The sequence below is a fragment of the Euwallacea similis genome, chromosome 19 (genome assembly GCF_039881205.1).
Source record: "Euwallacea similis isolate ESF13 chromosome 19, ESF131.1, whole genome shotgun sequence".
NCBI classification, from domain to species: domain Eukaryota; kingdom Metazoa; phylum Arthropoda; class Insecta; order Coleoptera; family Curculionidae; genus Euwallacea; species Euwallacea similis.
In genome coordinates this window covers 2,622,793-2,650,539 of record NC_089627.1, presented here as the reverse complement: position 1 = coordinate 2,650,539, position 27,747 = coordinate 2,622,793, and the positions used below count along the sequence as shown (strand labels likewise).

General features: G+C 33.8%; 4 protein-coding genes across 5 annotated transcripts; 1 reads left to right on the top strand and 3 right to left on the bottom strand.

Moving 5' to 3' along the window:
- Nucleotides 1-37: 37 nt before the first annotated feature.
- LOC136415135 (inner nuclear membrane protein Man1-like) lies at nucleotides 38-14,075 on the bottom strand. Of its 2 annotated transcripts, XM_066399576.1 has the most exons (13): nucleotides 13,746-14,061; nucleotides 11,847-12,013; nucleotides 11,654-11,792; nucleotides 11,349-11,599; nucleotides 11,114-11,271; nucleotides 10,874-11,060; nucleotides 10,641-10,813; nucleotides 8,092-8,447; nucleotides 7,825-8,028; nucleotides 7,640-7,763; nucleotides 7,348-7,486; nucleotides 566-853; nucleotides 38-471 (listed from the first exon to the last, which is right to left on the bottom strand). In XM_066399576.1, the coding sequence occupies exons 2-13, from the start codon at nucleotides 12,011-12,013 to the stop codon at nucleotides 354-356; spliced, it is 2,304 nt and encodes a 767-aa protein (XP_066255673.1). In that variant the 5' UTR covers nucleotides 13,746-14,061; the 3' UTR covers nucleotides 38-353. The 2 variants fall into 2 exon arrangements, with proteins under 2 accessions (XP_066255673.1, XP_066255672.1); XM_066399575.1 differs by lacking the exons at nucleotides 38-471; nucleotides 566-853 and adding an exon at nucleotides 2,265-3,465 and having other exon boundaries at nucleotides 13,746-14,075.
- Nucleotides 14,076-14,929: 854 nt separating this feature from the next.
- Nucleotides 14,930-16,739, bottom strand: Dph2 (Diphthamide biosynthesis 2). Its single transcript, XM_066399625.1, has 6 exons — nucleotides 16,471-16,739; nucleotides 16,298-16,410; nucleotides 16,031-16,242; nucleotides 15,824-15,967; nucleotides 15,496-15,764; nucleotides 14,930-15,434 (listed from the first exon to the last, which is right to left on the bottom strand). The coding sequence occupies exons 1-6, from the start codon at nucleotides 16,618-16,620 to the stop codon at nucleotides 14,976-14,978; spliced, it is 1,347 nt and encodes a 448-aa protein (XP_066255722.1). The 5' UTR covers nucleotides 16,621-16,739; the 3' UTR covers nucleotides 14,930-14,975.
- A 164-nt stretch (nucleotides 16,740-16,903) lies between these two features.
- On the top strand, nucleotides 16,904-24,640 carry Vps50 (vacuolar protein sorting 50). Its single transcript, XM_066399577.1, has 16 exons — nucleotides 16,904-17,079; nucleotides 17,410-17,598; nucleotides 17,662-17,973; nucleotides 18,027-18,215; nucleotides 18,269-18,487; nucleotides 18,580-18,712; nucleotides 18,762-18,915; nucleotides 18,979-19,168; nucleotides 19,286-19,418; nucleotides 19,471-19,648; nucleotides 19,844-20,057; nucleotides 20,285-20,593; nucleotides 22,803-22,961; nucleotides 23,013-23,134; nucleotides 23,186-23,375; nucleotides 23,430-24,640. Exons 1-16 carry the CDS (start codon nucleotides 17,035-17,037, stop codon nucleotides 23,547-23,549), a joined length of 2,856 nt encoding a protein of 951 aa, XP_066255674.1. The 5' UTR covers nucleotides 16,904-17,034; the 3' UTR covers nucleotides 23,550-24,640.
- Trmt6 (tRNA methyltransferase 6 non-catalytic subunit) lies at nucleotides 21,234-22,588 on the bottom strand. Its single transcript, XM_066399589.1, has one exon. It carries the CDS (start codon nucleotides 22,497-22,499, stop codon nucleotides 21,258-21,260), a length of 1,242 nt encoding a protein of 413 aa, XP_066255686.1. The 5' UTR covers nucleotides 22,500-22,588; the 3' UTR covers nucleotides 21,234-21,257.
- Nucleotides 24,641-27,747: the final 3,107 nt, after the last annotated feature.

Below are 27,747 nucleotides of genomic sequence, written 5' to 3'. Positions count from 1 at the left end.
TCAAAATAAAACCAAATAATATACAAATTGTTTTTATTTAAATGTCAGACAAAATATAATCAGTAACGTGTTAGTAGAATTAATAAGAATTTAAAAACTTCCTACTAATTTGGCTAAAACATAAATACCTAAACGCTAGAACCTCCAATTAATTCCCCATTAATGGCTTTGTCAAACAGTAACTATTATCATATCGATTGATGAAAGAATGAGATCTAGTCATCATCGAGTAATAAATTAACGAATTCCTACATAGCCACAGAAAGGCTTCATCAATAATAATGACCGATGACGTCAATGACAATGATGACTAAAGATCAAAACGATACCCACAAAGCCCCTTAAAATAAAAATCAGTCGTCGCATGGATTGGAACTCTTCAAATAGGGAGGACCAGAGGGAGCCTCTGGATATCTCTGCTGATATCTCTCCAATCTCAGATACTTTACCGTCACCAACTGTCCAGAATACCTTAAGGAAAATAGTTATATTTTATTATGTTATTAAATCTATATGCTAAGTAAAGCGTGTGTCGCGATTTAACCACAAATCACTTAATACTTACCAGGACCCGTGAAGGTTTTTAAAAGCCACAGCAGCGTCTTCCTCAGAGCCGCACTTCAAATAGACGACTCCGACATCGGCTTCCGGCTGGCAGTGAAGGATGCGACAACGATGTGCCACTTTAGACAGGACGGACTCCTTTGCAGTGTTGGTCACCGGGGGTCTCGCACCCTCCTCGAACATGCCCCGTATCTTCAAACATGGGGTAGGTGAATAAGCCACCGAGTTCGCAGAACCGGGGTCCGTGTCAAAAGCTTGACCTTGCCAAACGCTTTTCCGGGGGGAGTTTCTAGAAGTTGGAAGGATATGGGTGAGAAAAGTTAGTAGACAGGAATTGTTGTAATGCTGTATTCGTTTCAGCTTTGACCAGGAGACTTTTTCGTCTCGTTGTCTATTGAAATTATTTCATTCTCCATTAGAAAGTGCATGAATGAACGAAAAGAATGCGAAGAAATAAAACTCCTTTTTGTGCGACATTTTATTTTTTGTTTATAGAAGATTAAAAAAGTGATTAACAGAAGACTTTGGTTTAGTGAAATGCATTAACAAATATTATATATAAATTCTCTTCTAAAAATGCGTAAAGGTTCTTTTCTAAACTAAGAATAAATTATAATATTAATAACAAAGATATCATGCCGTTATAAAATCTTAAAAAAAAACACATATTTCATTCTATAATAATTGTTTTAACTAAGTTCTAAAACAAATCAATAAAAAAAATCGGACGAATTTCTTAGGTAGCCTTCTAGTCATATTTATTGATAAATACATATAGTATATAACACATTATAATGCAATTAGACAAAGCCTTGTTAACACTGTCCGATGTTGACTATTAACACTACCTATTTCATAGATTCGATAGCAAGCTGTCTAACTAAATACCGACAGGTTGATGCCGATGGATTGAACAGTGTTCAATATGCCACTGTGACTATGCAACGAATACTTGCATTGCTGCCTGTTCGCGTAGAAACGTAAATCTATGTTTATGGTTATATTATCTTTTACAAGAAAAACAGGACCGTCATATCCAGTGACTTTGCGGGCCATGATGGGAATGCTCATAATATCCTATTATGCGCCAGTATATGACGCATGTCTGACGATAATATGGCGTCATAGGCACGCTCATACGCAGTGGCTTTCTAGCCAAAATATGGAACCAATCTAAGTGTAATGCCAGCAACTCTTTGTTAAGTTCAGTTCTTATTAGATCATCGATTGACAGCAAAATTGCGCTGCAAGACCGGTCGATTACCGATACCAGAAAATTTGAAACAATAATAACAGGGTTTTTTTGGGAAATTTAGAGAAGAAATTATGTGTTTTCATTCCTGTCTATTGAAAATCAATAAAGTAGTATGATAATACACTACAAGCTCTGCATTAAATTTGACAATAGAAAACGCTATAAGTTTTATCCTTATTTGACGTTTGTCAATTCGACAGTATTAACATGGCAAACTTTCCCCAACCGTTTAATCCTATTGGACGGTCCCTTTAAGGCCACTGCAGGCTACACACTTTTTGTTGGCCGACAGCTTAGTTGGTTTCTTGATTGGCAGAAGGACATAAGAGTGACATATTTGCCAATCCAACTAAACTATCAACCCACTGTTTAGTCTGTAGTCTGCGGGAATTCCAAGTAATACGCACTATGTGTTATATACCACAAAAAAACAAAGAATTACGTATCAAATCTATGCATTAGTTAGTATTTCCGGAAGCATGTGCTCGAAATAAAACTTTTCTAACTTGGGAAACATCTCCTCCCAGCACCCCACATCCCTCTCGATCACTTCAAACGCCATGCCCTTGGGTGTCCACACCACGAAGTAGCAGAAGTTGTGATTCGTCACGTGTAGCTGCCCTTGCACCTGATAGTAATATTTATCGTTCTTCTTCAACTTTAACTTGCCACCCTCAAACGTGGCAAAGGTGATTTCTTTGTTGAAGAAAGCTTGCTCGATGGTGGACTCTCGGGCTTTGTAGGGACATTTAATTTCTACTAAGGCCTTCTCTTCTTCAATCACGCCGTCAGGAGAAGCCGCGAGAAACGAATGGGCCTTATGAACGACTAGTCCACACTTTTGAACTTTTTTGCCAGTGACCTGCTCAAACTGCATTATCGCAGTTTGCTCATGCTCCTGCCCATATTTAGTGTAAATGTTGCCCTTGAATGTGGAGTAAAGAATGTTCTTTGCAACGTTTGTCCTGTCAGTGCTATTCAGGAGCTTGCACACTTTTCCGAAGTTGGAAGCTGTAAGCCGCTTTTTCCTCTCCGCGAGCCACAATTCACAGTCCTTCTGAGATTTCGTAAGAACTTCTATGGCATCCACGCTTCTGTCCAATTCGCACAAAAACGCCTTCTTCTTATTCTCGAAATCTGGTTGAATAATAGACGAGTCCACTACCCCCAAGGCAGTAATTAATCTTTGAGGCACTTGAGATTGCTTCGGGGTTGATGTAAGAATATCCTCATTAACAAATCCGCTCTTATTATCTTTGCTCTTGCTATCGTTGTAGATCTCCTTTATTTCCGCCTTGTATCTATTAAAATCTTTCCCCGAAATGGTAGGAATATGAATCGCACTGCACAATTCATTCAGCTGATACAAATCCAGCTTCAAACTCAAAATTCCCGCCACAAAAGCTAAATTTACATCCAACATCTCGGTTTTTGGCTCCTCATTGCAGATTGAATGCTCCCTGAGACACCTATTGCACCGTAAAACGTAAATCGAGAAAAAACCTTCTCGGATCTCATTTTTTATTGTTATATCTGCAGAGCGGCAGAAAAAGAGAGGTCTGTGAGGAAATTGAAGAAGTTGGTTGATAAGATAATCAACGTCGACGATGCGACGACCTGGAAGATATGTGAAGTCTGTGGTGTCGCTAGAAAGAGACAGAAACGAAGTGGTTTACAAGTCGCCAGTGAGATATGAATAAGGTTGGTGTGCTTGGAGAGGTTCTGTTTGTGCCTAAATTCGATTCGTTTTTGTATAAGTCTAAAGGCAGGTTCTCATGAGTCACCCTCATTGATCAATATCGTTAAACTTATGCCATTGAACTAAAATACAAGAATGTCAATCAATATTACGTTTCAAGAAAAGCGAAAGGTACTTCTACTTTTGATTGATCTATGCATCTAATTAAATTGGGCAGTGCTCGAGCTGTAAAATCGAGTTCTCAGTAGTCAGTTTCGCTGAATCATGTTTACTGACTGAAAAGGAAAATAAGTGTTTTTTGTTCTCACGTGTCAGTTTTCATTGATTGGTTCCTTGACATCAAATGTTCAGTCATATTGAAGGACTATTTTGTATTGTCCAATGTCAAAAATTTGCCCAATTTTTAGTTTGCAGTTGGAAATTCACAAAGTTGATTGAAAGATGTGAACGAACTTTAACAATCAATGATTTTTTAAGTGGCATGTAATCAACGGCACTGATAAATGAAATTAACAGAAGTCGTCTTAAAAGGGTTAAAGCACAGAGACCTACGCTGCTCAAAAATAGCTTCTTTCCTTCACAACATTTAAGTGTGAAACAAAAGGAGGGTAGGAAATAGCAGTCAAATATAAAGAACGTTTTTCTATTATTTCATATTAATTGAGTAACAAATTTTACACCAACTTCTTCAATTTCTCAATCTGTCAGCTGCGTTATCTCATCGTGATACAAAAGTCAGTAAAAGACAAAAAAAAAACAAAACGACAAAGACAAACACACTGTTTAATTTGACAGAAAAATCCAGCAATTAAATAGACAAATATAGAAATATTAGACAGTCAAAGAAAATCAATTCTTTGATAAATGTCGGAGAAAGAGATGAAAATCAAGAAATCAGAAAATCAAATAAAAAAATGTTTATTCATTAACCGATCATTGACAAGTACTGATATAAAAACTCCTAATGCAAGGTTATCTGGCGTAAATAATTAATGATAAACTCAGTAAATCCCATATATTTTTAAGTTTATCCTCTACAATCAAACCTTAACCAGTGCAATTTCTTCAATTTTTATTAAAAATCTAAAATCATTATGATTTAACCATCCGTCTAGATCATGCATTTTTGTATCTTTCGTCACATGTTCAAAATAAATTCAATCAAACCAATACAAAAAAATATGACAACCAAAAAACGAGAATCAAATATACTTCTTCACAAGGAACATCATGCCACAGGGACATTTAAAATGGCCATTGATCTAAAATCACTTCAAACAGTCCCCCACCGCACACACCACCTCTCAGCACTAATTAAACCTCGTCCAAGGGCCAGTTTTATATGCCATGATTAAACCAAAGATGTGCCTGATCAGGAGTTTTGAATTCTCCTTGGTTTAATGCTGAAATTTGCTTTTGGAGAACCTATAAAACTGGCCACAATGAAACCTTAAAGCAAATGCATGCAAGTTCACCATAACACAGCAAAACCTAAACATGTTACACTCTAATTTTAAGTAAATATGCCGCTTTGCAACTATAAGTGGTAATAAAAGGATTCTCACCCATGAAGATAAAGCGTTTGACATTTTAGTTGAAGCCTAATTATATTCGATAATATCTACTATCACAATTTATCGCTGCAAGTAAAAGGCCTTTATCGAGTTTACTTGAATTTACATTATGTATATAAAGTTTAAAGATTGTCATCCTACAGGGCGATCCAAATTCGAACCTAAATTTTCATTCTCAGAAACGGTACGAAATCGTCTGATTAAAGTTTCGTAGCAAGACAGCTAACTATTCTTGACAGAATTTATTTCTTTTTTAAGTTTTTACTTAAAAAAATTTTTTTTTAATGTAAACTAAACTACTTTCTGAAGCATGATCGGAGGTTGAAAAAAAAGCCCTCGGATCAATTCAGTTTCAAGCATTTATCGGATTTAATGGTATGATGGTATGTTTCGATTTATTAGACCAATAGTTTGAAGATACAGGATGGTAAAGTAAGAATTGCAAGTTTTAATAAATTTGTTTTTTTCAAAGCAGACTTTTTATTTATTTTTTTTTTAATTTTAGAAAACGTAGTAACATAATTAAAAAGAGAAGGGTATCCAGCATAGGATTTTCGTAAATGGTAATAAATACGAAATGGGTAAAATGGGAGAAAAATTACACATTTAAGGGAATAATTGGTGAGTTATTTTGAAAAAACCGAAATTGTAACTTTTCGTTTGTCAAGAATGATTAACAATTTTTTTTCTTAATTCGATTCTGGTAAGTTTTTTGTCGATTATAAGATAAGTTTCTCCCCTTAGCCTGTTATATGGAAGCTTATAAAAATGTCAATGGAAAAGTGGTTTAGTTTTCATTAATCTCTTACCAAAAAAAGGGGGGGACGGGACATTTTTTTAATCGCGTTTTTCGAAATAACTACATCGTGAAATAAATGCATTGAAAGCGCAATTTTTCCCATATTTAACCAAATCTATATCTATTACCATTTACGAAATCGCTACGATGAACATCCTCATCTTGGAGACACTATAGTCGCATTTCGCGTCGCATATCGATTTTTATCGTATGGTACGACCTATGAGCTGTACCTTCATAAAAGGCAGGTTATAAAGTTTTTTGTATGTTTTAAAGTGATATTATTTCTTAGGTGGTGATTCAGTTGTGGGCTGGTGCGCCGGTAAACGAGATGTTCGTAACACAGAATAAACTAATAATCAGGATAATTCATTATTCTTGTATTTCAAAGATACATGAGATACATTACTAGTGTAGCCGACTTTTAGTAAGTGAAAATTAGTGCCGCTAAATACTTTCTTCTCCTTTTGTTTAAAAGAAGTAAGACGAATCGCTATATTAATTGCCATTTAGCAGGTAAAAGTGGATGACGCTAAGGAGATTCTACTTTTTTATTTTAATTACAATTGTAGATTACACGATTAAATAATAGTGTTACTTTGTTTTAAAAAAAAGTATGGCAAATCGCTTGCTTATTTAACCAGGTTAAATAAGTGTTGCTGAACTTAATATTTTTCTTAAATCATAATAATTAGTAGCAATAAAAATTAAACTATCAAATGAAGCATGATAAATTTCATTCAGTGAATCAAAATGAGAAGCCTAATTTTGCCTAATAACGAAATTTAGTTTTAAAAAAATTAACTAAAGGGAAACAACCCTACAAAAAAAGGAAAAATCTTGATAACATTATTTACAAACTAAAATGGACGTGGCGAAATTTTCAGTTTCTTACTCTTGTCAACTTTTATTTTAAATTCACCGTAAGTGGTAATATTATAGTTGAGTTCCTAAGATTACAGTATTTTCCATACTCTATCATTGTGTGTAATAAGATGTGTAATCTCCTAAGAAAAAATTACTAAAGAACTCAACATTCACAATTATTTCTTTACTTCGCAAAAACGCTTCACAGCAGGTCTCTGAATTTTTCGAAAAATAAAACTCTATACTGTCTCTATGAAAGAAAGGTCAACAAGGCCACTCTAAGATTAATAATGTACAAAACTCCTCATATATATCTGCTTCCAATTATTGTTCTTAGATGGTCCTTAATTTTGACTTGTTTTATTCATAGTATATTTAAGACTCCTTTCTGAGTGGCAGCGTCTGAAAAACCACCTCATCAGTTCTCCACTAGTGGATATCTTACATTTCAAAGCATTTCTTGCGCAAATCCCTAATCTTTTCAATGCGCCTCGAGTTTGGATCACCCCGCGCAGACATAAAACGTCCACATTGTTCACCACATGTGCAATTCATAAAAAAGAATAAAGACAAAATGTTTTAATCTTACCCAGTCATGCTTAAATTAGCGCTGCCAATCCATCGCCAAACGTCGAAAGACTCTCCATGGACTGTTTGCACTTCCGTCCGCACTCTGGACTCATTTTCATTTATATATTTGATAGCTTTTTCCCACAGGTGCTGTTTGGCTGTATCAAGAAAAAACAAAAATGAATATTTTTAAATAACTTCTTAAAAAGATGCAAAATTCCTATAAAAATAATAAAAACAGTTTTAAAAAATGCTCTCTGGAAATTAATTTAAGTGCATAAACTGTAGTTATCTAATGATAGATCATTCACCTTTTCTCTCTTTAACGCTAAGAATGGCATCTCTAACGTGATTAATTACTACATAGCTGGTGTCTGGATGCTCACAAGATGTATTCTGAAGGATCTCCAATATTTTTTCTACCAAAGCATTAACCTAAAACCAACAAACTTTTTTAATAGAACCCAAACAATGAATAAATGTTTTTCGTTCATACCTCATTCTTCTGCTTCTGCTCGTACAAAGTGTAAATTTTGAATACATAACGCATCAAGATCAGAACAACGAATATGATTCCTATTAAGGCCAGGGCATACAAGACGTTGACAACATAATTAAGAAACACACACTTATATGGAAGATTGGGTTCAAGAATCACTAGGCTGGTGATTTTTATGTCCTGATTAAACACCACTTGTTCCTTAAAAGAACACACGCAAATAACTACTAAATTTCAAAAGCAATAATTAAGACCTTTCCTTACCATATTTTTAACTACATCCTCTAGTACAATCGCCCCATCGTTCTTTTCAGTTTGAGCTACGACGATTCCCCACTCGGGGTTCACAAACGTCATCACTTCCAAATTCTTCAAATCCCGCCTAATCATTACTGCATCCTTAATGGCGTAATTTGTTTGGCAGAAGGAAACAATTTCCAACTCAGTCATTTGAGGCTTGATGGTAGAGTCAAAACAGCGGTGCGCTACTGCGCGTTTATGCAGTTCAGATTTGATGCTATTCAACAAATTGATAGCATTTTGAGTTTCATCTTGAGGGATGCAGTTGACGCCTCTTTTTACTTCTGGGTCATCGAAGTCGCATATTGGAGAAATGAAACCTAGAAAATGGAAGTGAAAGAATGTCAGAAAATGATCAGAGACATACAGGGGATTTATTACATACTAGCCGTTACATATTATCACTCGCTCTTTTTGTCATGGTCCAAGTTCGGCGCAAAATGCATAATAAATTATCGTTTTAAGGTCGGGTTCTTGAGTTCTGATAACTTTCCCAACAAGATCATTTCAATTCAAATGAAGAAATTGACTAATGATTTGTACCAATTTCGTCAATTCTACAGAAGTTATCTTACTGGCAAATATACTAGGGGTTTGAAAAACTGGGCCTAAGACAAAATCGAAAAAACCTTTCAAACAATACTATCAACAACTCTCCTAATTTATAATTTTTAACATGAATAAAGGTGGGAATAGAAAATGGCAGAGACAATTAATAGGCATGTAAATAGTAAAAATTGATGGGTTAAACGCAACAACCTTAAAGAAATTTGACTTAATAAACAATAGGTGGCGTTTCATTAAAATTGATCCCATTTTTGGACACAAGGTAGATTAATGTCCTTATGACTTCATTGTAGACGTAAGAGGTCATGGTCACGCCATTTTCTTCGATTTTGTCCAATGGTTTAATGTCTCACTTGCCAAAAAGGGGGGACAAAACTGTCAAAGACAATACTACGTCTATTTCTTCTAAGTTGTTGGTTAAAACTAAGAAATCTAACATTTTTAAAAAATCACAGAAACATAGTGTTCTTAACTTTAATTGACAAAAAAAATAGTACAAATTAGATGTTAAATTGATAATTTTTTTCATTAAAAATTGTTGGAAATTAAACTTTAACTCTTCAGATTAATCAACCCTTAGGACAAGATTATATTTATATATGCTGTTCCAACTTATTTAAAATCGGGTGGTGCCATGGAATGAGTTTCTGGAAGTATTAATGAGTCCAGAGTGTCCCGAATATCTAAAGTTATAAGGGAGATATCGACTATAAAACTTTTGCAGAATGTCGCCCCAGAAAGTAAATTTATTGGGGGATGGGGGGACTTGTTGGGTATTAAACGTAAATCTTTAAGATCAATGAACCAATACAGGATTATATTTATTTAGCCAGCAGAAGAATTTCTTTTAGACGGGTTTGCTCAAAGTTGAAGTATAGAAATGATTCCTTAACAGCAAAATAGTGAATGACTTTAACCTTTTCTCTTAAAAAAAAAAATTGTTGACAAATTATTTACCTTAAGCCGACTCCGTACATCCGGGATTCAGCGAGTTCTGAATAGGGAGTAATCGACATTCAGCAAATGAAAAACGTATGGATAGATAGCTCTAGGCAACTGTTCGTTGCTCACATTACTATCCACCATTCCCGCCCAAAGTTGATATAGTATATTAAATCAAAGAGTTCAATATAAATACATATTGTCAAATAAATTCTGGTTTATAGATTTACGTAACGTAACGTTAAAGAGTTATAGCACCTTTTTTAATGCTAACTTTAACGATACGTGCTGTGTACTATAAAACGAAGAATACATATGAACATCTTTAACTGTTTAACGATATGTTACATGAAAATATAAATCGGACTCAAGGGTATGTATGCAGTGGGAATTTTGAGCTTGACAAATATTTAATAAAATAGCGATTATTCAGGATTGGCTGAATCCCGCTTACGAGGATCCGGCTTTAAAACCTACCTGATGAATTTTTAATAAGCAATAAATATTTTGGCACCTAAATCCAATATTTTTAGCGAAATTCGAGGAAACATTCAGGTTGGGTCACGAAGTAATACAAAGAAAAAAGAAAACAATGTTTGTTTTTAATGAACAGGGCAAAATATTTATTGTTTATTAAAAAAGTTACAAAATACACATGAACAGTAATTTCCTTAAGAACTACTCCAGTTAAAACCTTTCAATTTCAGAACTATTGAAACAGTAAGTAAAAAAGTATGGAACTTGATCAATTGTCGTTATCTAATAAATTGAAATTATTCAAACATACATCAGAAACAGCTTTTGAAATCTAGCAGAAATGCCTAATTCTTTAAAAAAATATATGATTTTATCAATCTATGAAAGCAAAATAAAACATTTTTAAAAACCACAACTGGGTTAGAGATACAACTTGAGTTGCATTAACTTGAGATTTTGAATAAAACACAAAAAGAAATTTAAACTTGTTTCTTTTTAATGATTAGTGTAAGGATTGTTGCTCTTACCGGAAGTGACCATAGAAGTGTCAGACATCATTCCAAGGTACACCACGGCCAAAAGGATAAAAAACATAGCGGCCACCGCCAAAACGCCGTAAGACACGAAATTACTTTTGCCTCCACTGCTTTGTCTAGTCTTGTACTCGTACGTCGGATCTCGGCCTTTGGTTGCCCTGAAACTGAAACAAAATAGAAAGAACAATCAAATTTAAAATTTGGCATTATAAACAAACACTTACTTGGACAAATAAGACCTTCCGTACATTCCATTGGAATCGTGCTCCTTGACTAAATCACTCTTATTATCAAATTCCCCTTTCTTAGAGGTACTTAAGGCTGATAATCGACGCGTGAAGTTGCTTAGGAACGGAGTGTCTCTTTCTGTCAACTTTACCTCAGATGCCGGACTATATGGCCTATCATATGCTGAAAATATCCTATTAATCTCCCTAAAAATTTAGTAACCTCGAGTAAATTACCAGGACTTCCAACGCTCAATCTAGTCCTAATTTGATTAAGTTTATCAGCAGCGTAATCCGAGGCCAGGGATCCGGCTAAACCGGCAGTTTCCCCGTAAGAGGTGTGCCTAGAAGGCGAGGACGTGCCAGAAAATGACACATTTCTGCCACTGGAAAAGCTGAAAACATAACCGGTAAAAATGCTCATATGACACACAACATGTTGAATAACCTTCTTAGACACTCTAAGACTTACCTGGCATAAGTGCTAGAAAAAGGCGATTTCGCAGATGGCCGCCTATTGAATTCCATATCATCAAAAGAATCTTCGTCTCTTGAATTTGAAATAAAATTTTTATTGCTGGAAACGACAACATCGGATTCAGAATCAGATCCGGTGTCAAAATAGTCTTGAGTCGGTCTAATAACCTTGGAAGTTGTGATTGTGGATGTGTTCGTAGAAGACGTTTGCGCGCGGATAGGTTTGTGGGGGCTGCTGCTCACCTCCTAACAATTTAGTGTGAAACCAAAGTTATAATTTGCCTGCAAAAAATTACTTACTTCTTGTTCCTCTGTAGACTTCATAGATGTACGACTGGTACTAGAAACTGGACCCATTGTCACTCGACGGTTTTTCTGGTTTTTGACAGCTTTGACGTCGGTGTCACTTTCGTCTTCACTGGAGTATTTACCTAAGGATCTGAAAACGTTTCATATTTAAAAGCTCATCAATTAAGAGTGAAATGCGTTTTACCTTCTGTTGTCGTTTCTGGATCCTGTTTTATCTCTATTTTCTAGCAATAGTTTCAACTTTTTTGCCATAATTTTCCTAGTGGTACCTGTAATGGGCATCACAGGAAACCCAAATTCTAGAAGCTTGGTGCGGAGCTCCGCGTCTGAGAATTTATCTACATCAACCATCTATAAAAGAGACATTTAAGTCACATATTTATATTTAAACAAAATAACACAGAGTTTTATAATTTAAAAATGTTTTATCTTAGTGTAGCAAAATTTATTAGCCTTAAGGCTAAGGAATTCATTAGTGTGCAATGATTAAAAACTTTACATATTGTTCAGTAGATTGATGTTTCCTGAAATATGCGCTCAACTAGCTGAAATGAGCATGTCAGTAATGTATATGTTCAAATTTAATTTTGCCAAGAAGGTGCCTAGTTCTTTACTTAATAAACTAAATTTTACCATTAAATCTCTTGGTTATTTGAGCCAGGCAAAATGTTACTGTGTTAATGAATTTGTGACCAATTATTTATTTTTTTAATTACTTATTAAAGTACTGATATCATACTTGTACAAATGAATAAAGAGTTCTCTAACATGGATGCAATTGAAGTATTTGTTGTATGTATCTCTAATAGGATCAGATCTAGAGGATTGTACTAGTGTTTGTAGTCTAAACATTCAACCCTTATAGATAAAGTGGAATAAGTTCAATCCTCAAAATCTCACTTTCAATGTAATAATAATAAACAATTAAAAAAAAATTATTCAATTTCAAAAATTAATATGAATTCTATATAAAGTTTTACCAATTTCAAAGATGTATTTTTATAAATATAAATCATCTGCGAGGTGACTATTTGTTAGTTTTAATTTGGTATTAAAGTAGTGCATTTTTTGGCAATTCTTTAGCTTTAATAAAATTTTTTTAGACAATTTATCAGCTTTTAGATTTTTAGTTACATATACCTACAGTTTCTAACAAATCTAATCATTGAGCTTGTTCTTTTATCAAAATTCTAAAACAAAACTAAACTGCATATTTCTGTACATACTGATACCCTTGATGTAACCAAAGTAAGAACAATTTATTCTCTTTATACTTCTTTAATCTCAAAATGATGCATCATCTCATAATTTCTATACCTGTGTAGCCAGATCATATTAATCGAAATGTGAATGAATAAATAAAATTAAAAAACTGAAAGAATAAAATACTTTTATGACAGTAAAATTTATAAGATTTCTAAGGTGTCCAAATAAGAGAAATTGTGTGATAAAATTTCCTGTGGATACAGAGGGTGTCTACAAATACCAAAAACATATAATTTTCTGATCCCTATTTAACCAATGGAAAAATAAAGATTAAAGGAGAATTTTGCAAGAATTGTTTGCTGCAGAGAGCAATCAGAGAAAAATGTTCTTTAGCACAAAATTCTCAATAATCTTTATTAATGGTAGCTGTAAAGAAATTTCCTTATTTGTCGAAGAAAGGATTCGTTATTTTCAATCATGGGGATATTATAGATAAAATATTACTTTTGATTTTATTTCAAATTGGCACATTTGTAGCAACCTTAACATAACAAATAAAATACTAATATGTAATGTGTAGTACCATCAATCACAGTAGTGAAACACATTTGTGTGTTTGAAAATATGGAAATTATATCCCAACCTCAATTTAACAAAGATTGATATAGGAATAGTCTGAGTAAGGAATTTGAAGGGAAATTTCTACAAAAAAGGGGCATTTTGAGGGGATATGTTGATTCTCCTGTAGGAAGTTTTGAGTCAAAAAGTTTACCATCAGTTATAACCTCACGAGAACTTTGATAATTAGCCAAGCATGTGTAGATAGAAAAGAACCACAAAATGCATAACAAAAAGTAACAAAAACGACTCTTCTTACCTTACCCTGCAACTCCGAAACCAGCGATACTAACAGGGCCTTTGAATTAGAGGCTAAAATGTAGAAATATTCACATTTGCTGCACGAAAATGGGCGGCAAACTGGGGCTTTGTGCTATAAATATACAAAGCTTCCCGGTGCCTAAATTGGTGTATTAGAAAACCAGCTAGAGGACGACTAAACGATACAAAGCACGATTTACGTTAAAATTGTCAATAATTCTGTTAAAAACTGATTTTAGAAACGCCGATTCGCCATTGCACACCAAGCCACACGCCAGACGTTTCTCGTTATTCCATTTCCATTCCATAAATAGAAATGACGTGACGTCTGACCTGACTGTCGGTAAGTATAATCAAAATGGCGGTAAATCATGATCAAGGATATTTGAAATCCCATGGAATTGTTCATAAGGGCTGATTTTTCTCTGGATTTACGCGCAGATGACGTAGGCCAGTTCCCTGAGCTGATTGGTTGAATTTGAATCGAAAAAGACAGCGACAAGTGCTACTCAAAATGAACAGATCAAGAACTTTTTTGGCCCCTGTTTTTGCAATTTAAATGTCAATTTTTGGAATTTTTAGTGTTTACTTAGAAGTAGGTACAAAACATTTCTAGCTTGAACTGTTTCTTATAGCAAATAAATTTTGTAACCAATGCAATTTAAGTAAAATGTGAAGCAAGTGGTTATTTATTCTCAGGTCACAATGAAGTGGGTTTAGGATAATCTCATTCCCTAATGTATTTTTCAAATTGCTTAAATCATTCTCTTTTTCAAAAATAATTAATCTATCGAAACGATTTTTTATTTATTATTTATTATAATTATTATATATTATATATTTATTATTATTATAAATAAATCAAATTGAGATTAAGGTAACGTAAACAATAGACGTACGGGGTAACACATATGTCACAAATGATGCGCAGTCCTCAACAGTGACTTACAAACATCTATTGACATAAGCTGTAATTGTGATCGTCACGTTCGGGAATTCAAGAAACGACAGCTAACTATCAAATTAGATTAGCGTGCCGATATGCACAGAGCATACCTGCAGAAATTTGGCCAATCAAATAATGTATATTAAGCAGTTCCTTCAAATGAAAATCATCTATTCCGCTTTACCAATCTTGCCATTGGCCATACATTATCAATAATTGTGATTATGGATTGACAGTGAAACATACTCGCAAAAAACTTTTATTTTTACATGACGAACTAAATTAAATTTTTTCATTCTCATATCCTTGGGCGATGCCCGTTCGTCCCTTTTCCACCAGCTTCACCTCCGTCTGTCCCAAATTTTGCTCCAACCCTTTCCAGGACAGGTCATTGAGGTACCCAGCACCAAAATGACTATTCACACTCAAAGATCCATCTCCTTTCAAAGTGATTTGTGAGCTGCCCGTTTGCCCATTAGAAATATCCTCAGATTCTTCTTTTACATTTGACCTTAATTTCCCAGTTAAAAGGCTGACATCTGTTTCGTTAACACTTTTCCCTATGGTATTGACATCATTCAAACTGTTTAAATATCTATTATAGTCATAGGTAAAATTTAAGTCAGTTGTATTTGGGTTTAAAGCCATTTCAATGTCATACGGGGTAACTATGGGCTTATAGAAATCACGGCTGTCATATATTTTATTCATGGCACATGTGACCATTACATAAATGTCAATCTAGAAAGTAAGTAGCTATATTAGAAGTCATTCTTAAAAGAGAGGAAATATATAAATGTACCTCCCCCAAATTAGCTAGTTTCGCAACTGTAGGCTTGCCAACACTAATTAAATAGTATTTCTTGCCAGATGCCTCAACAAGCTTTTTGACCCTTTCAATCACTTTTAAGTAATTTTTAACAGCCATTGTTCCAATTACAATGCCTATAGTCGATGCGTCTTTTACCTTTTCAATAAGGAAATATCTTCTTTTAATAATCTTTGAATCTGGCTGGTAGGGAATTAAATCCAATGGCTGCTTAGATGGGTCAACATAGTAGAAGCTTTTGGCTAAAATGTTTAGTTTACTAAATTGTTTTCTTAAGAGGACTAATGCTACAAAATGTTACATTTGAAGCTCAAACTAATATTCATTAGCTTCCTTTTGTTCCTGCCTACAAAAACTATGGTATTATTATTTATATCTGATAGATCGTCATCTATTTTCATTACAACAATGTTTGGCTTATAGGCAAATGCCTTACAGATATGATCTGAAATTAAATGCAAGTGATTTATTTTGAATTTAACAGATATTTAGTTGTTCATTGACAAACCATAAGAATGGATGTATTCATCATCTAAAAGAACCAGCATTTCATTTTCTTCTTTGGCAAGAACTTTATCCAATTCTGTCACTGAAATGGTTTTTTTTTCATAAACATTTAAATAAGGTAAATTTTCAGAGGATTTTGAAAAACATATAGGGCCAAAATGGATGATGGCATCTGCATTGATGTGTGCAGCTGCCACATAATCTATACAGCAACTGAAATAAAAGGATCCTCTTGATTGCATATACTGTGAAGATTCTGCTAATTCACCTTTCATAAGCAGTGTCTCCAAGTATATAAACTGTTTGGCCCAAAATCTTTTGCAGTTTAAGTGCAACTTCAGTGGAATGTGGTAATAAATGATCAGGGAACTGAAGGCATACCTGGAAGTTTTACATAGTGAATATTAACTGAGAATTGCCTGCGAGCAAATTAATTTGTACTTTTTGATACTCATTGTCTTTTATCCATTGAGCACATTTTTGTATTTCGTAAGTTTGGTCAAATTGCTGAAAATCGAATTGGGGAATCTCGCCTTTAAGTTCAATCTCTTTTTCTAGGCTTACAGATTCGTTGGTAGAGAATTGGGGCATTTTTAAATGATCGAGAATCCTGGGCAAGATTATGAGTGGTTTAAAAATTGAAATTTGTTATAAATACTACACACAATTCTCTTTATGAGGTTAATTTTTTTTGTTTAAGTGAATAGAGTAGTAACCAGTCTGTACCACTTAAAAGTAAGTTGCTCTCCTTTTCTAATTCTATAGTTCGAAGAAAGACGTTAGACCACTAAAGGGTTTATAAACCAATAGCGAATAGGAGTTTTTGACAATCAGCTGATTATAAAAAAATGTCAAGATATTTGTTTTGTGTGTTTTTATTAGTTTTTTAATTATTACTCTATCTTTGATAAAAATAAACAAAAAATAACAGCCGATATTAATACAATTTAATGTAGTGGACATTGTATTATTTATTAATAGTAAAGAACCAAATCCTTCAATAAAATGGATGAATTTAAACAAAAATTAATGGGGCTTTTAAACAAACAGGTATAGTAGCTTCAGGCTGTGCTGTTTAATAAATATCTTTTCCCTTCGCTTCTGCACTGCGGTAAAATAGGACGAAGGAAGGGTAACAGTATTCAAATTTTTTCTGATTGATTCTTTTTAAAAGTCTGAGTTCTAGTTCCACTGGAGTCTTTTTTAATTCTTACATGTTTTTCTTATCTGCCTAAAGTGAACCCAAAATCTATATTGTTAAAAAGAAGCAATCAGTGGTACACTAGACAATTTTTTTGCTAAATTTCAAGTATGTAGGTAGTGTCTAGATCATTAAAATTTTTGTATATTCTGCCACTTAATAAGTTTGTTTGCTTGCAGCCTCCAAAAATCCCTTCAATGGGCTTTGATGATTCAAATTACCATTTTCCTCAAATGCCCACATTATCAATCAACAGCAAAACCGCCCAAGACAGTGATCGACCTGCAGATCAAGATATTCTAGAGAGTATTGAAGCTGCCTATTTTTCTACAAGTGATGACTTTGATATTTGTAGATTTGAGTTAATGGTCAGGAAAATGATTTTTAAACATACATTTTCATAGATTTTTAAGTAGAAATCTTATCCCCAGAAACTCCCAGAAATTTTAGACTGCCATCAGATCCAACAAGACTTTAAGAATTTAAAGCAGCAACATTCAGTTGTATCTAAAAAAGTACTCCAAATGATCTTGGAGCATCAGAGCTCATGCAATGATGAATTTAAAAACATCCAAGTAATATTGGAACATTTAACAGAAACTTTAAATCAATGTAGAGAGAGCAGGCGGCAACTGGCAGTATGTGACAAGCAGTGTTCTTCAAGTTTAGGAATTCTTGCAAATTACAGAAAACGAAAGTTGTCTCAAAGATTGTTGAGTAACTTAAACATGATCAAAAATTTGGTACATATTTTGTATCTGTTTCTTACATTAATCTACAGGGAAGCATGTTATAGCATAGCTTTGATAAAAGATGTCAGCAACTGCTGAAGGATGAAGACTATGTGGGGGCAATATCTGAGCTAAAAAGATGTCAAAAGACTGCAATCAAATACAGGCATTTTAGCTGTGTTGCGGCATTAACTTATAAGTTGCAGGAAACTTTAGAAAACACTGATACAAAGTTTGACAGAATTTTAGCAGAAGTGATAGTTAGTTATACTCTCAGTCAGCCACATAAGTAATGTTGATATTTTAGATGTGTTACCACTTTGACAGTGAAAGATATAGAAAGTTGCAGCTGGCCTATGATTTGCTGGAAAAATCACAAGTGGCAATGATTGATAATATTCATGTGCACTATATTACGGCCATATATAATTCCTCTTTCAATATTGTCAATTCATTTGTTGCTTCTACAGATGTTTTGGAATCTGGGGTGAATGGCGGAAAAAATCCGTACAAAACCTTGTGTCAGGTAAGTCAAAAGTTTATTCTATACCCCATACATATTAATTAATGTATTTGTGAAAAGTCACAAAATGCATAAACCAAACATTTTCATTTCAGTCAGTGCCTCAGGATTGCTTCATTTCATGTCTAGTCCAATTGTGTAAAGTATTATTCAAAATAGTTCTTAGCTACCATCAACTAGCCATATGGTATAATAATATAGAAGAAAGTCAAGATGAGGGAGATTTAGGTAACTGCCATTAAGAAAAAAATATCTTAAAATTAAGTAAACATTGTAGACTTAGAGTCAAGTATGGGCAAGCAAAAATTGGAACACAATGTTGTTAAGATATGGGACGACGTGCAAAGGAAAGTGTCTAGTTTATTGCTAAACGCCCATTTAGCAGCTTATAAATTTGATCAGTTTGTTCAAGTACTAAAAGTAGTTCATAGGTATGTTAATCGCGGTAGCCGAATGAAAACGCGCAGTTATTTTTGTTAATCCTCATGTATCAGATTAATTCAAGTGGGAGAAGAGTTCTGCGGAAGCAAATCTGAAGACTTACAAGAATCAATTAGAAAGCAAAGTGTGTGCTACTTTAAAAATTATCACGCTCAAAGGTTGGAAGAATTAAAAATATTCATGGAGAATGAGATGTGGGAGATTTGCCCTGTAAAGCCCGCGTTTAGCATATTGCAGTTACAGGTAAGAGTTAAAGAATATGTAAGAGAATTTAAAGTATTCAAATCATTGCTATTAACATTCAATTTTATTAAATTTACTATATTGTCAATTCGTGTTTATTGTCTCAATAACTTTAAGGAATTTAAATCTGTAAGATCAGCTTTAAAAAATTACAAAAATACTCCGCAAATGAGTCCTACAACTCCTGTATATTCAACTAACTCAACTGAATGCTCGTCATGTCACTCTCAAGACGGCAGTAGCGTAACAGGTAGTAAATAATCAGGTCAAATCTTCGTATTGTTTAAAAGAAAAATATGCAGGCACTTATTTTGTGAGATATGCCAATCATGGAACTCCATTCGACGGCAGTTTGGATGAGACCATTATTGAAGAAGATATTTTAGCTGTCAACGACAATAAGGGCTCTGGATATTTTTCCGAGGACAGTGAGGAGGACGAGGAGGCGGAGGAGCTCAAAAGAGAATTTGTGGATGAAGAGTAAGTTTGGAAAGAATTTTTATGGGTGCAATATACTTTGATTAATGTTGACAATTAAAATGGCAGTTTTTATAATGAAATTAGGTGATAAAATGGGTGTAAATCATCATATATGAAACTCATCATGAAATGTTATTTTACATAGCGCATGTGGAATTCAATGCCACTTGTTTCATATTTACTTCTTTATTTCAGAAGAAATCCTAATAAAAACAACGAAAACAAGAGACGACATCAAGAAAACTGTCCAATATTAACAAACACTACTCTTTCAGTGTTGAGACAAGTGGGAAAATACCTTCAAATGTCTCGTCTACTGAAATCCATTTCCTTTCAAATTATTAGTTGTATGAATCAACTTTTTGATTATTATTTATACAGTGTTCATTTATTTTTCGCTTCAGATTTGGTAAGTGTTATTATTTGGTCAGGTTGATTCAGGTTATTTGCTGTCGTATTAGTTCTTTTTTAACTCGTAAAATTGATATTTACTTATTTACAGTCATGCTATATAACTGTAAATTAATCCACAATTTTTTGCTGTTTTAAGTTAATTAATGAAGTCAAGCCTTTTTATAGTAATGTCAAGGGGCTTAACAACACTTTACATCTAAGTATGTTATATATTACTTCTAGGCTGTCTCAGGCAATAATCTTTATACAGAAGAACTGTCAATGACTCTTAGAAAAATAAGTGATAATATGATATTTGAGCCACCCATTCAAGAAACCGAATTTACCATGCCTGAAGGCTACATTTGCAAACCTTCCCTTTCGGCTATGGTCGAATTAAAAAGCCCTGAAAAGCTGCATGGTCTTGCTGAAAGAGTTGTGGCAGTAGAAAGTCTAATTTTTCTGTCGAAGCAGTACGAGTTTCTGCAAGATTACTTAGAACATTTGATACCCCAAACCAATAGGATCATGTTGCAGCAGTTTTTTTCCCAAGTGAGTATTTATACGTAAAACTCGTAGTATTTAATTGTGGTTGCATAGCTATCTAGGCTGTGATATTTCTTCTTCATCATACTTGCTGACCTATATTTGTCAAACTGGCAACCAATCTACAGGGACTAGTGAAATGCTCACTGTAAGATTGATGCATTTGGATTGCTTACTTCATTTTATTGTTTTAAATTTTGCAAAACCTAAAATATCTCCTCTTCAAGCAAATTGCCCTAATTATGACAAATACACATGTTTCATCCAATCGATCATGCTGTAACTGTATTTTCAGTGAGCTTGTAGCTTAGGCCAGACTATAAGAGAATGAATTCCTTGCTTGTTTTATGCAACCCACAATACATTGTAGCCACAATCTGATGTTCCCCTGTTTGTACAGAATAAGGACCTTGATTAAATAGAGGTGACACTTTAATCTTGGATGCAACTTTTTTGGCATCAATAAAACATTAAATTATAACTTTCAAAATGGTTAGAAATCTAGTTCAAAAATCATTTCTTTAGTTGTCATATTATATCCGAGTTAATATGTCAAATTTCTATGGCCAGGTACATGACCACTGTTAAATTTAAAGGAACTATAGGTACGTTTATATTTTAAAGAAAAAGTAGTGTTAATCACAACTTACATAAGTACATCATATATTAATCAAGAACTTAATTTAACTGCTGACAAAATAAACCCACCACTAGTCATATTAACCTCGGGATGTGTCCTTTCAGGCAATACTTGATAATGCCTCATAAAATTGTTACTTAACTTGATTCCTACCACATCAAGACGCGTTTTCAAGTAGACAAATAATTCTTCTAGAGGCTCCCTTATTAAATTAAACACAACTATTTGACGTGATCCTTTCAAAAACTGTATCAGTTCCTTTACAATATTTACTGGATGTTCTTTTGCTATTATTATAAGGGAGTCACATTTGTTTTGTAATATTTGGCATGCCCTTTGATTGTCCAACTGCCATTGTGGTTGTTTCTGTATATTTTCTGATGAACTTTCATCTTCAATTTTTTTTTTCTTTAATGGGGGCTCCTCAGTGTCATCTTTAGCCTCATATTGATTGTTAAAAGTGTCTTTGTTTTGATAGTAGCACCTCAAAACTGAATAGAGATTAACATTAATGCACCTCTCTTGCTGCTCTTTAGGGAACTGCATGGCTACAAATGCAATTTTTTGGCACTCATTTCCAGGATGCATGTGGATTAGGATTCCACTAGTATTGGCTCCAATAGAAGTCATTATCGCAGCTGTCATAAGGCCAGAAGTTCCACTATCATACAGCAAATGTCTACCACTTGAGTGAATGTTGGCATAAGTGAGCATCTGAGATAAATCATCTATTCTTATTCCTAAAGTTTTTGTAGGGTCTTGACGATAAAACATGTTTGCCAGAAGTCGAATTGTGGGACGTCTTATTTGGATGTACTCAAAGTACTTCTTTTCTTTTTTCTTTAGATATTTTTCTTGGGAATATTCAGTTTTCATATTGAAGGTTTTGGAATTGTTTACCAACTCACCAATAATAGTATTTGAGTTTAATTCAGAGTCTTGCAGCTTATCTATGTCGTCTTTTGTCAGTGTCTGAGAGTCTCCATTAATGACTATGTTCCTGTTGTCAGTACCACTCTCTTGAATATTCAACGTCCCAACTACATTTGCACTATCTTGCACTTTTTCCAGAATAAAAAGTTTCTTATTTTGTGGCCTATTTTTCATTTGAAATGTGTCAAAATACTTTTGGCCTACTACATTATCCAGTTCAACTGTAAACTTGCCAATAATCATCGTTCCATGCTCCTTCAATTTATGGAGCTTGGTGTAGCCTTGCCTTTGCACTATAATTTGATCACCTATATTTATTGTATGTTGGTTTTGATCCATTTTTCAAGAAAATACTAGGTTTTTCTTGTAATTAGCCCGTAAAGGAGCGTGTGATTTATTATTGTGGTTTGCAAATTGAGGTTAGGTTGGAATTTGGATTTCAGTTTTGACATATGTCCTCGTCGGTGATACTGGTTTATCCTCTTTTTTTAATTCCATAAAATAAATAAGGACATGAAGCAGGTATTCCAGTTGCACTCATCAGTTCATTTTGCGCCAAAAAAATAAACTGTTGGCAAATTGAAATTGAACAATTTTATATGTGTAATTTGTTTTCGAAGTGTGTTGAATATTCATTTTTAGAACGTTGTTAGTGTCATGCATCTAAGAAAACCTGTCTACATGTCTGTAGTAGCACAGGCATTCGATCTCAGACAAATTTTAACGTCCATGTCCAAAATCAACTGGGAAGTTAAGGAAGTGATGTCCCAGCACAATTCTTATATTGACTTAATTCTGAGGGTAAAGCTTTTTCCTTCATAATTACTATAATCTAAGTGCTTTGTAACATAGGAAGTACAAATATTTAGACTAAGACTAGACGAAGTGGCTCATAAAGTACCCATATCAACTGAAGTTTATAAGGTGTTGTGGGAAAGCATCGCCCATATTGTTACTCATACGTTGGTGCAAGGGTGAGCTGAGCCTGTGAAGTCTGCGAACAAAGAATCAACGCGTTGTTTCAGTTTTTCCGATGCTAAAAAGTGTTCAAATGCCGGGAGGGCATTGATGCAATTGGACTTTACTCAATTCCTAATGAAGTTTGAGAAAATTTCGTCACTAAAACCGGTACCTCATAAAGAATATGTTGAGAATTACGTAAAGGCATTTTACCTGCCTGAAATGGAACTGGAGAAGTGGATTAAAGATCATAAAGTAAGGTGAGAAAAATTGTCTTTACCAAAGTTGCTTAAGATGAAAGATTTTAAGGAATATTCATCAAAACATCTTTTTGGCTTGGTGTGTTGTGCCTGTCAAAGTAACAAAAAGATCCGTCAGCGGCTGTTGCAAATTATAGAAGAAACTGAAAAAGGGCTGTTTGGTAGATAACACTTGAACATATTGTTTTTACCGTAATAATATAGTCTAGTTGAATTGATAATTATTTATTGTTATTCAGTTTTCTAACAATTGTTCTTAATGCGTGATATACTGTTATCTCATCTAATTCTACTTATTTATGTTCGTAAATGTGTAGTTGAGATTTAAATGTTGTCTGCCTAGTCTTTTACCGCTTACCATTTACTAATGGTGACAGTATGTAGATCCTGATTTCAAACATACAGCAGGATGGTCCACAGTAAGCGCATTATCGGCCAATTTCGTTAATATTAGCGATAAGAAAAAACAAATATTTAGAGCAAATTTCACCAATTGTTCAAATTTAAACTTTAACGTTTGGCCAATGTTAGCATTAAAATATAGTGTGCAACGTCCTTCCAGCGGTATGAAAATAGCTCATTTGAAGACGACATTTTTAATGATCTAGTGCATTTTTTTGTTAGGGTAGTAAGTTATCTAATTTGTGAAGTACGGTTGAAACAAAACAGCGGCTAATTAGTTGCTGAAAATTGTGGTGTGGCCAGTAGTGGTTATAGAATTGTGTAGCAGCATTATGAAGTATTAATTAATAGTGTTGCGAAGGCACTAATGAATAGGACGATTATTATTTAGCACGCAGAATCCCATAAAATGATAACGAATTATGCATCCATGACATCTATTTTAGTTTTATTAAATATAAACAACTAATTTTATGAAGAGTTAGCATTTAGTTTAGATTTTTTCTTTTTAACAAAAAAACTAAGTTTGTTTTAATTTATACCATATTTTTTCCATGCGCTTCTGAATTTTATAGTTAGAATCGACTTAGAACTGTCGCAACTATAATAGTCAGGAGAAGATTACGTACTGTCGGAAGGAACTACGGTCCCCCTGGAAGATCACTTGTCTGTCACAATTGTCTTACCAATAGAACAAGTGCGTCTGTACAAAAGTATTTCCAAAAGCACTCATGGCAGGATAACTGCATGTATATTGCATCATATTAGCAGACTTAGCCATGGTTCCAATTGGTGGCTCGCCTTGTACTTGAGCAAAATCGCAAAATTCTTTTATGTTTTACTATATTATATTATATACTTATTTAAATGATTTAATAAATTTAATAATCGACCGTATAATAGTATATAGATAATTTTGTTTTTTCTATTACCAAAATTGTCATCTTGGTTAAGTTAGATTGTACATAATTATTATACATTTCTTATTTTCATAAACAATAAAAATATAAACTTTTTTTAATATTATCATACCTCTTATATAGCAAGGGTTTTAAATCCGAATGAGTTATGTTGAAAAGAGAAAAAAATTCAATATTTAGCGACAAGAAATTAATACAAGGAGTCCCAGAAACATCCATCAATCCGATATCGTATATAGAACCATTTTGATATAAAGTCGTTCGGAAACGCACGAGTAAACGCGAATCGGCGCCGATTCGACCTGATTGTCGCTTGTCGTTCATCCGATCGAATTACGACGTGCGCTCCATACTTAAGAGAGAAATAGAAGATAGAATTATGTACGGCACGATTTTATTTACAGGCAGTTTGGCAGTGGGGCCGATCATGTATATGGTGCGCCAAAAAAGACGATTTTATTAATTTTTTTGCTTTTGAGACTTGACAATTGCAAAAAGAAAAAAACAAATGTAAGATATGAAAAAAAATGCTGTTGATTGGAGTTACAAAAAAGTTCGTAAAGACCTCGTCTTTATATAAATACCGTTGAAACTAAGATATCTTGGGCAAAAACAGTTAACAAAATGGACTTTACATTTTCGTAGTTTGACACAAATGAAGCGGGCACCTCAATCTAGATTCGAGATTATTAATGTAGATATTAGTCATGGTTCTTGAATAAAATCTAATTTCTCTTCAAGATATCTTAGTAAGTAATCAAAATTATATAAGAATTAAGAAGGTAAAATTACCTCCAATGAGACACAACTTTGGCTTCATTTAACCGACCTTGTACCTCTAATGGTCTCCAAAATTTCCATATTGGAAATCGAATTTGAGTTTGGGACGCTCTATAGGTAGCAGGTAGACAAATCTAAATCTTCATATGAATCCAGAAGGCTCGCGGATTCGCCCAAGTAATGCTGTTTAGGGGTGGCAGGTTCAACTGCTTTTGTCTTTCTTTATCCATTTAGCCAATCATAGTTAAAAAGAGATGAACTATAGGTAGACTATACGGTTAAATAAAAAATTAAAAAAAGACGAGTTGGCCATGCCCTTTCTATCTTTTGTTTTTCGCCTTGTCGCGCAATTTCGTTACGTTGTCATTCGTTTTTCGTTATTCTTTATCGTTGTTTGCTCATATTTAGTTTGTTACATATTTTTTACTAATTTTTATTAAGTTAAATTATTGAGAATTGAAAATTTAAGTGTATTTAATCGTTGTTTGGTAACAAGTACCTAATCAGTTTAGGAATTTCACTGTGGAAGCGGAGGCATAGGTTTTGGGAAAAGTTGTTTGCGACGTGTAACTAATAATTACTCCAGAGCAGGAATCAGGTACGTACTCCAATCGAACATCAGTTTTATAAATGGAAGAATGAACATCCAAAACATTTTTATATACTGTGAGAAAATTTTGTGGTCATTTATCTATGGTAAATTAAAAATGGCGATAGTGGGCAGATGCAATCCTCATAAACTGCAATGGCGATTGGTTTGTGCCTGTGATTTGATTGGCGGCGGATATAGGGAAATGTTTATTTTTTTAATTAAATTTTTTCAAGTGGAAGTTTTATGGTTGTTACGCCTGTCCCTACTTTAGAATTGAAATTTTATAGCCTCGTTTGGTTGCTTAAAAATGTCGCTAACCATACCAAAAAGTCGAATATAGAAATTGGACGCCATTAAAGCAGTCAGGTAAGGTAGCCGGTTAGGTGTTGCCGTTGGTCGTAATTCTCTACTACCCTATTGGCTTTAAATCTAAGATAGGAGCCCTCACCCCACCCCTATTCTGGCGTTCTGATTTCTGAGTATTAAAAGTGGTATTCAGAACTGCGAATTAGCAGAACTTGCACTCAAATATGTCAGGAAAGTTGTTAAAACTCACCTTTGGTTTTTTTGCATTTCATTTTAATTTTGTATAAAATTGGTGTCCAAAGGCAAGTCTGAACTTAAACTTATTAATTAAGTATTTAATTAAGTTATTTATTAAGTCTCTCCATATCAAGTATTTTTCCTTGTATGTAGGTGCTTATGAAGATATTTACATGGTGTGTCATTAACATGACAGTCAATTTTTTTAATTTGTCATTTTAAAGCAAAATGTTATAGTGTAATTTTAATACAAAAATTGTACTGATTAACATAGATTGTCGCACAAGCTTGACAGAAAAATAGTTGCTTGCCAGCATATTCTTGACATATGACACAAACTATCTTTTTTTAAAATGTGACACATTATATATTATTATTTAAATAGGTGAGGGTCTTAATCCTGGCTTAAAAAATATACAGTGCAATAATATTACCTCTAATAACTTTCTTGCTAATGAAGAATGTCTGTTCCGAAAGAATAATGTGATTGACCAAGAATACTTACTATTGAATCGAATGGCATTGGGAATTAAAATCAAATGCAAGCACTGATAAGCAAAATGCAAACATGAAAACGAGTAACTGCAATATAACTTTATTTTGCGTAATTTTTGCTGCTGCTTCTCAACGGAAAAATTTCTTAATAGGATTAATATGGAACAGAAATTCTTAATTTACATAAAAACTATCAAAGTTTAAATCTTATGTTTTTTATCAACATAAAAAGTTTCTTCTGATTTTGATTATCTCACAAGTACTGAAGTCCAATGTGGAATTAAATCTTAGTGACGGGGTCACATTCTTTTAACCTAGTCTGATTTGGGGCGAATCCAGTACCGATCTTATAAGTGGGCGGGGGTCTTTTCCGGTCTTTACATTTTCTTGGTGGCAGAGGGGTGATGATTAAAAATTTCGTCCAGAGTGTCAGAGTTGCTGAAGATGATTGAATCTTATAGCATCTTGTACTAAAGTGTTGTTAAATAACCTCATCGGGTTCAAATAAAGGATCTAGCGTTGGAAAAATTGCAGTCGTTTTCACTGTTAGTCTGTTCTTTAAATTAAATATTTTTCACTTGCTGTGACCATAGTGAGCACTCATTTTAAGCTAAAGATAATTGGAAAATCTGCAA

Coding starts and splice junctions, on each gene's coding strand:
- LOC136415135 (XM_066399575.1), bottom strand. CDS start 12,013: ATGGTTGATGTAGATAAATTCTCAGACGCGGAGCTCCGCACCAAGCTT. Junction 11,793..11,846: donor TCCAGAAACGACAACAGAAG/GTAAAACGCATT, acceptor AAACGTTTTCAG/ATCCTTAGGTAAATACTCCA. Junction 8,448..10,640: donor CACTTCTATGGTCACTTCCG/GTAAGAGCAACA, acceptor TCCATTTTCTAG/GTTTCATTTCTCCAATATGC.
- Dph2 (XM_066399625.1), bottom strand. CDS start 16,620: ATGCCCCAATTCTCTACCAACGAATCTGTAAGCCTAGAAAAAGAGATT. Junction 16,243..16,297: donor GGAGACACTGCTTATGAAAG/GTGAATTAGCAG, acceptor CTTTTATTTCAG/TTGCTGTATAGATTATGTGG. Junction 15,765..15,823: donor TATTAGTTTGAGCTTCAAAT/GTAACATTTTGT, acceptor TAAACATTTTAG/CCAAAAGCTTCTACTATGTT.
- Vps50 (XM_066399577.1), top strand. CDS start 17,035: ATGGATGAATTTAAACAAAAATTAATGGGGCTTTTAAACAAACAG. Junction 19,649..19,843: donor AGAGAATTTGTGGATGAAGA/GTAAGTTTGGAA, acceptor TCTTTATTTCAG/AAGAAATCCTAATAAAAACA. Junction 20,594..22,802: donor TGCAGCAGTTTTTTTCCCAA/GTGAGTATTTAT, acceptor ATTCATTTTTAG/AACGTTGTTAGTGTCATGCA.
- Trmt6 (XM_066399589.1), bottom strand. CDS start 22,499: ATGGATCAAAACCAACATACAATAAATATAGGTGATCAAATTATAGTG.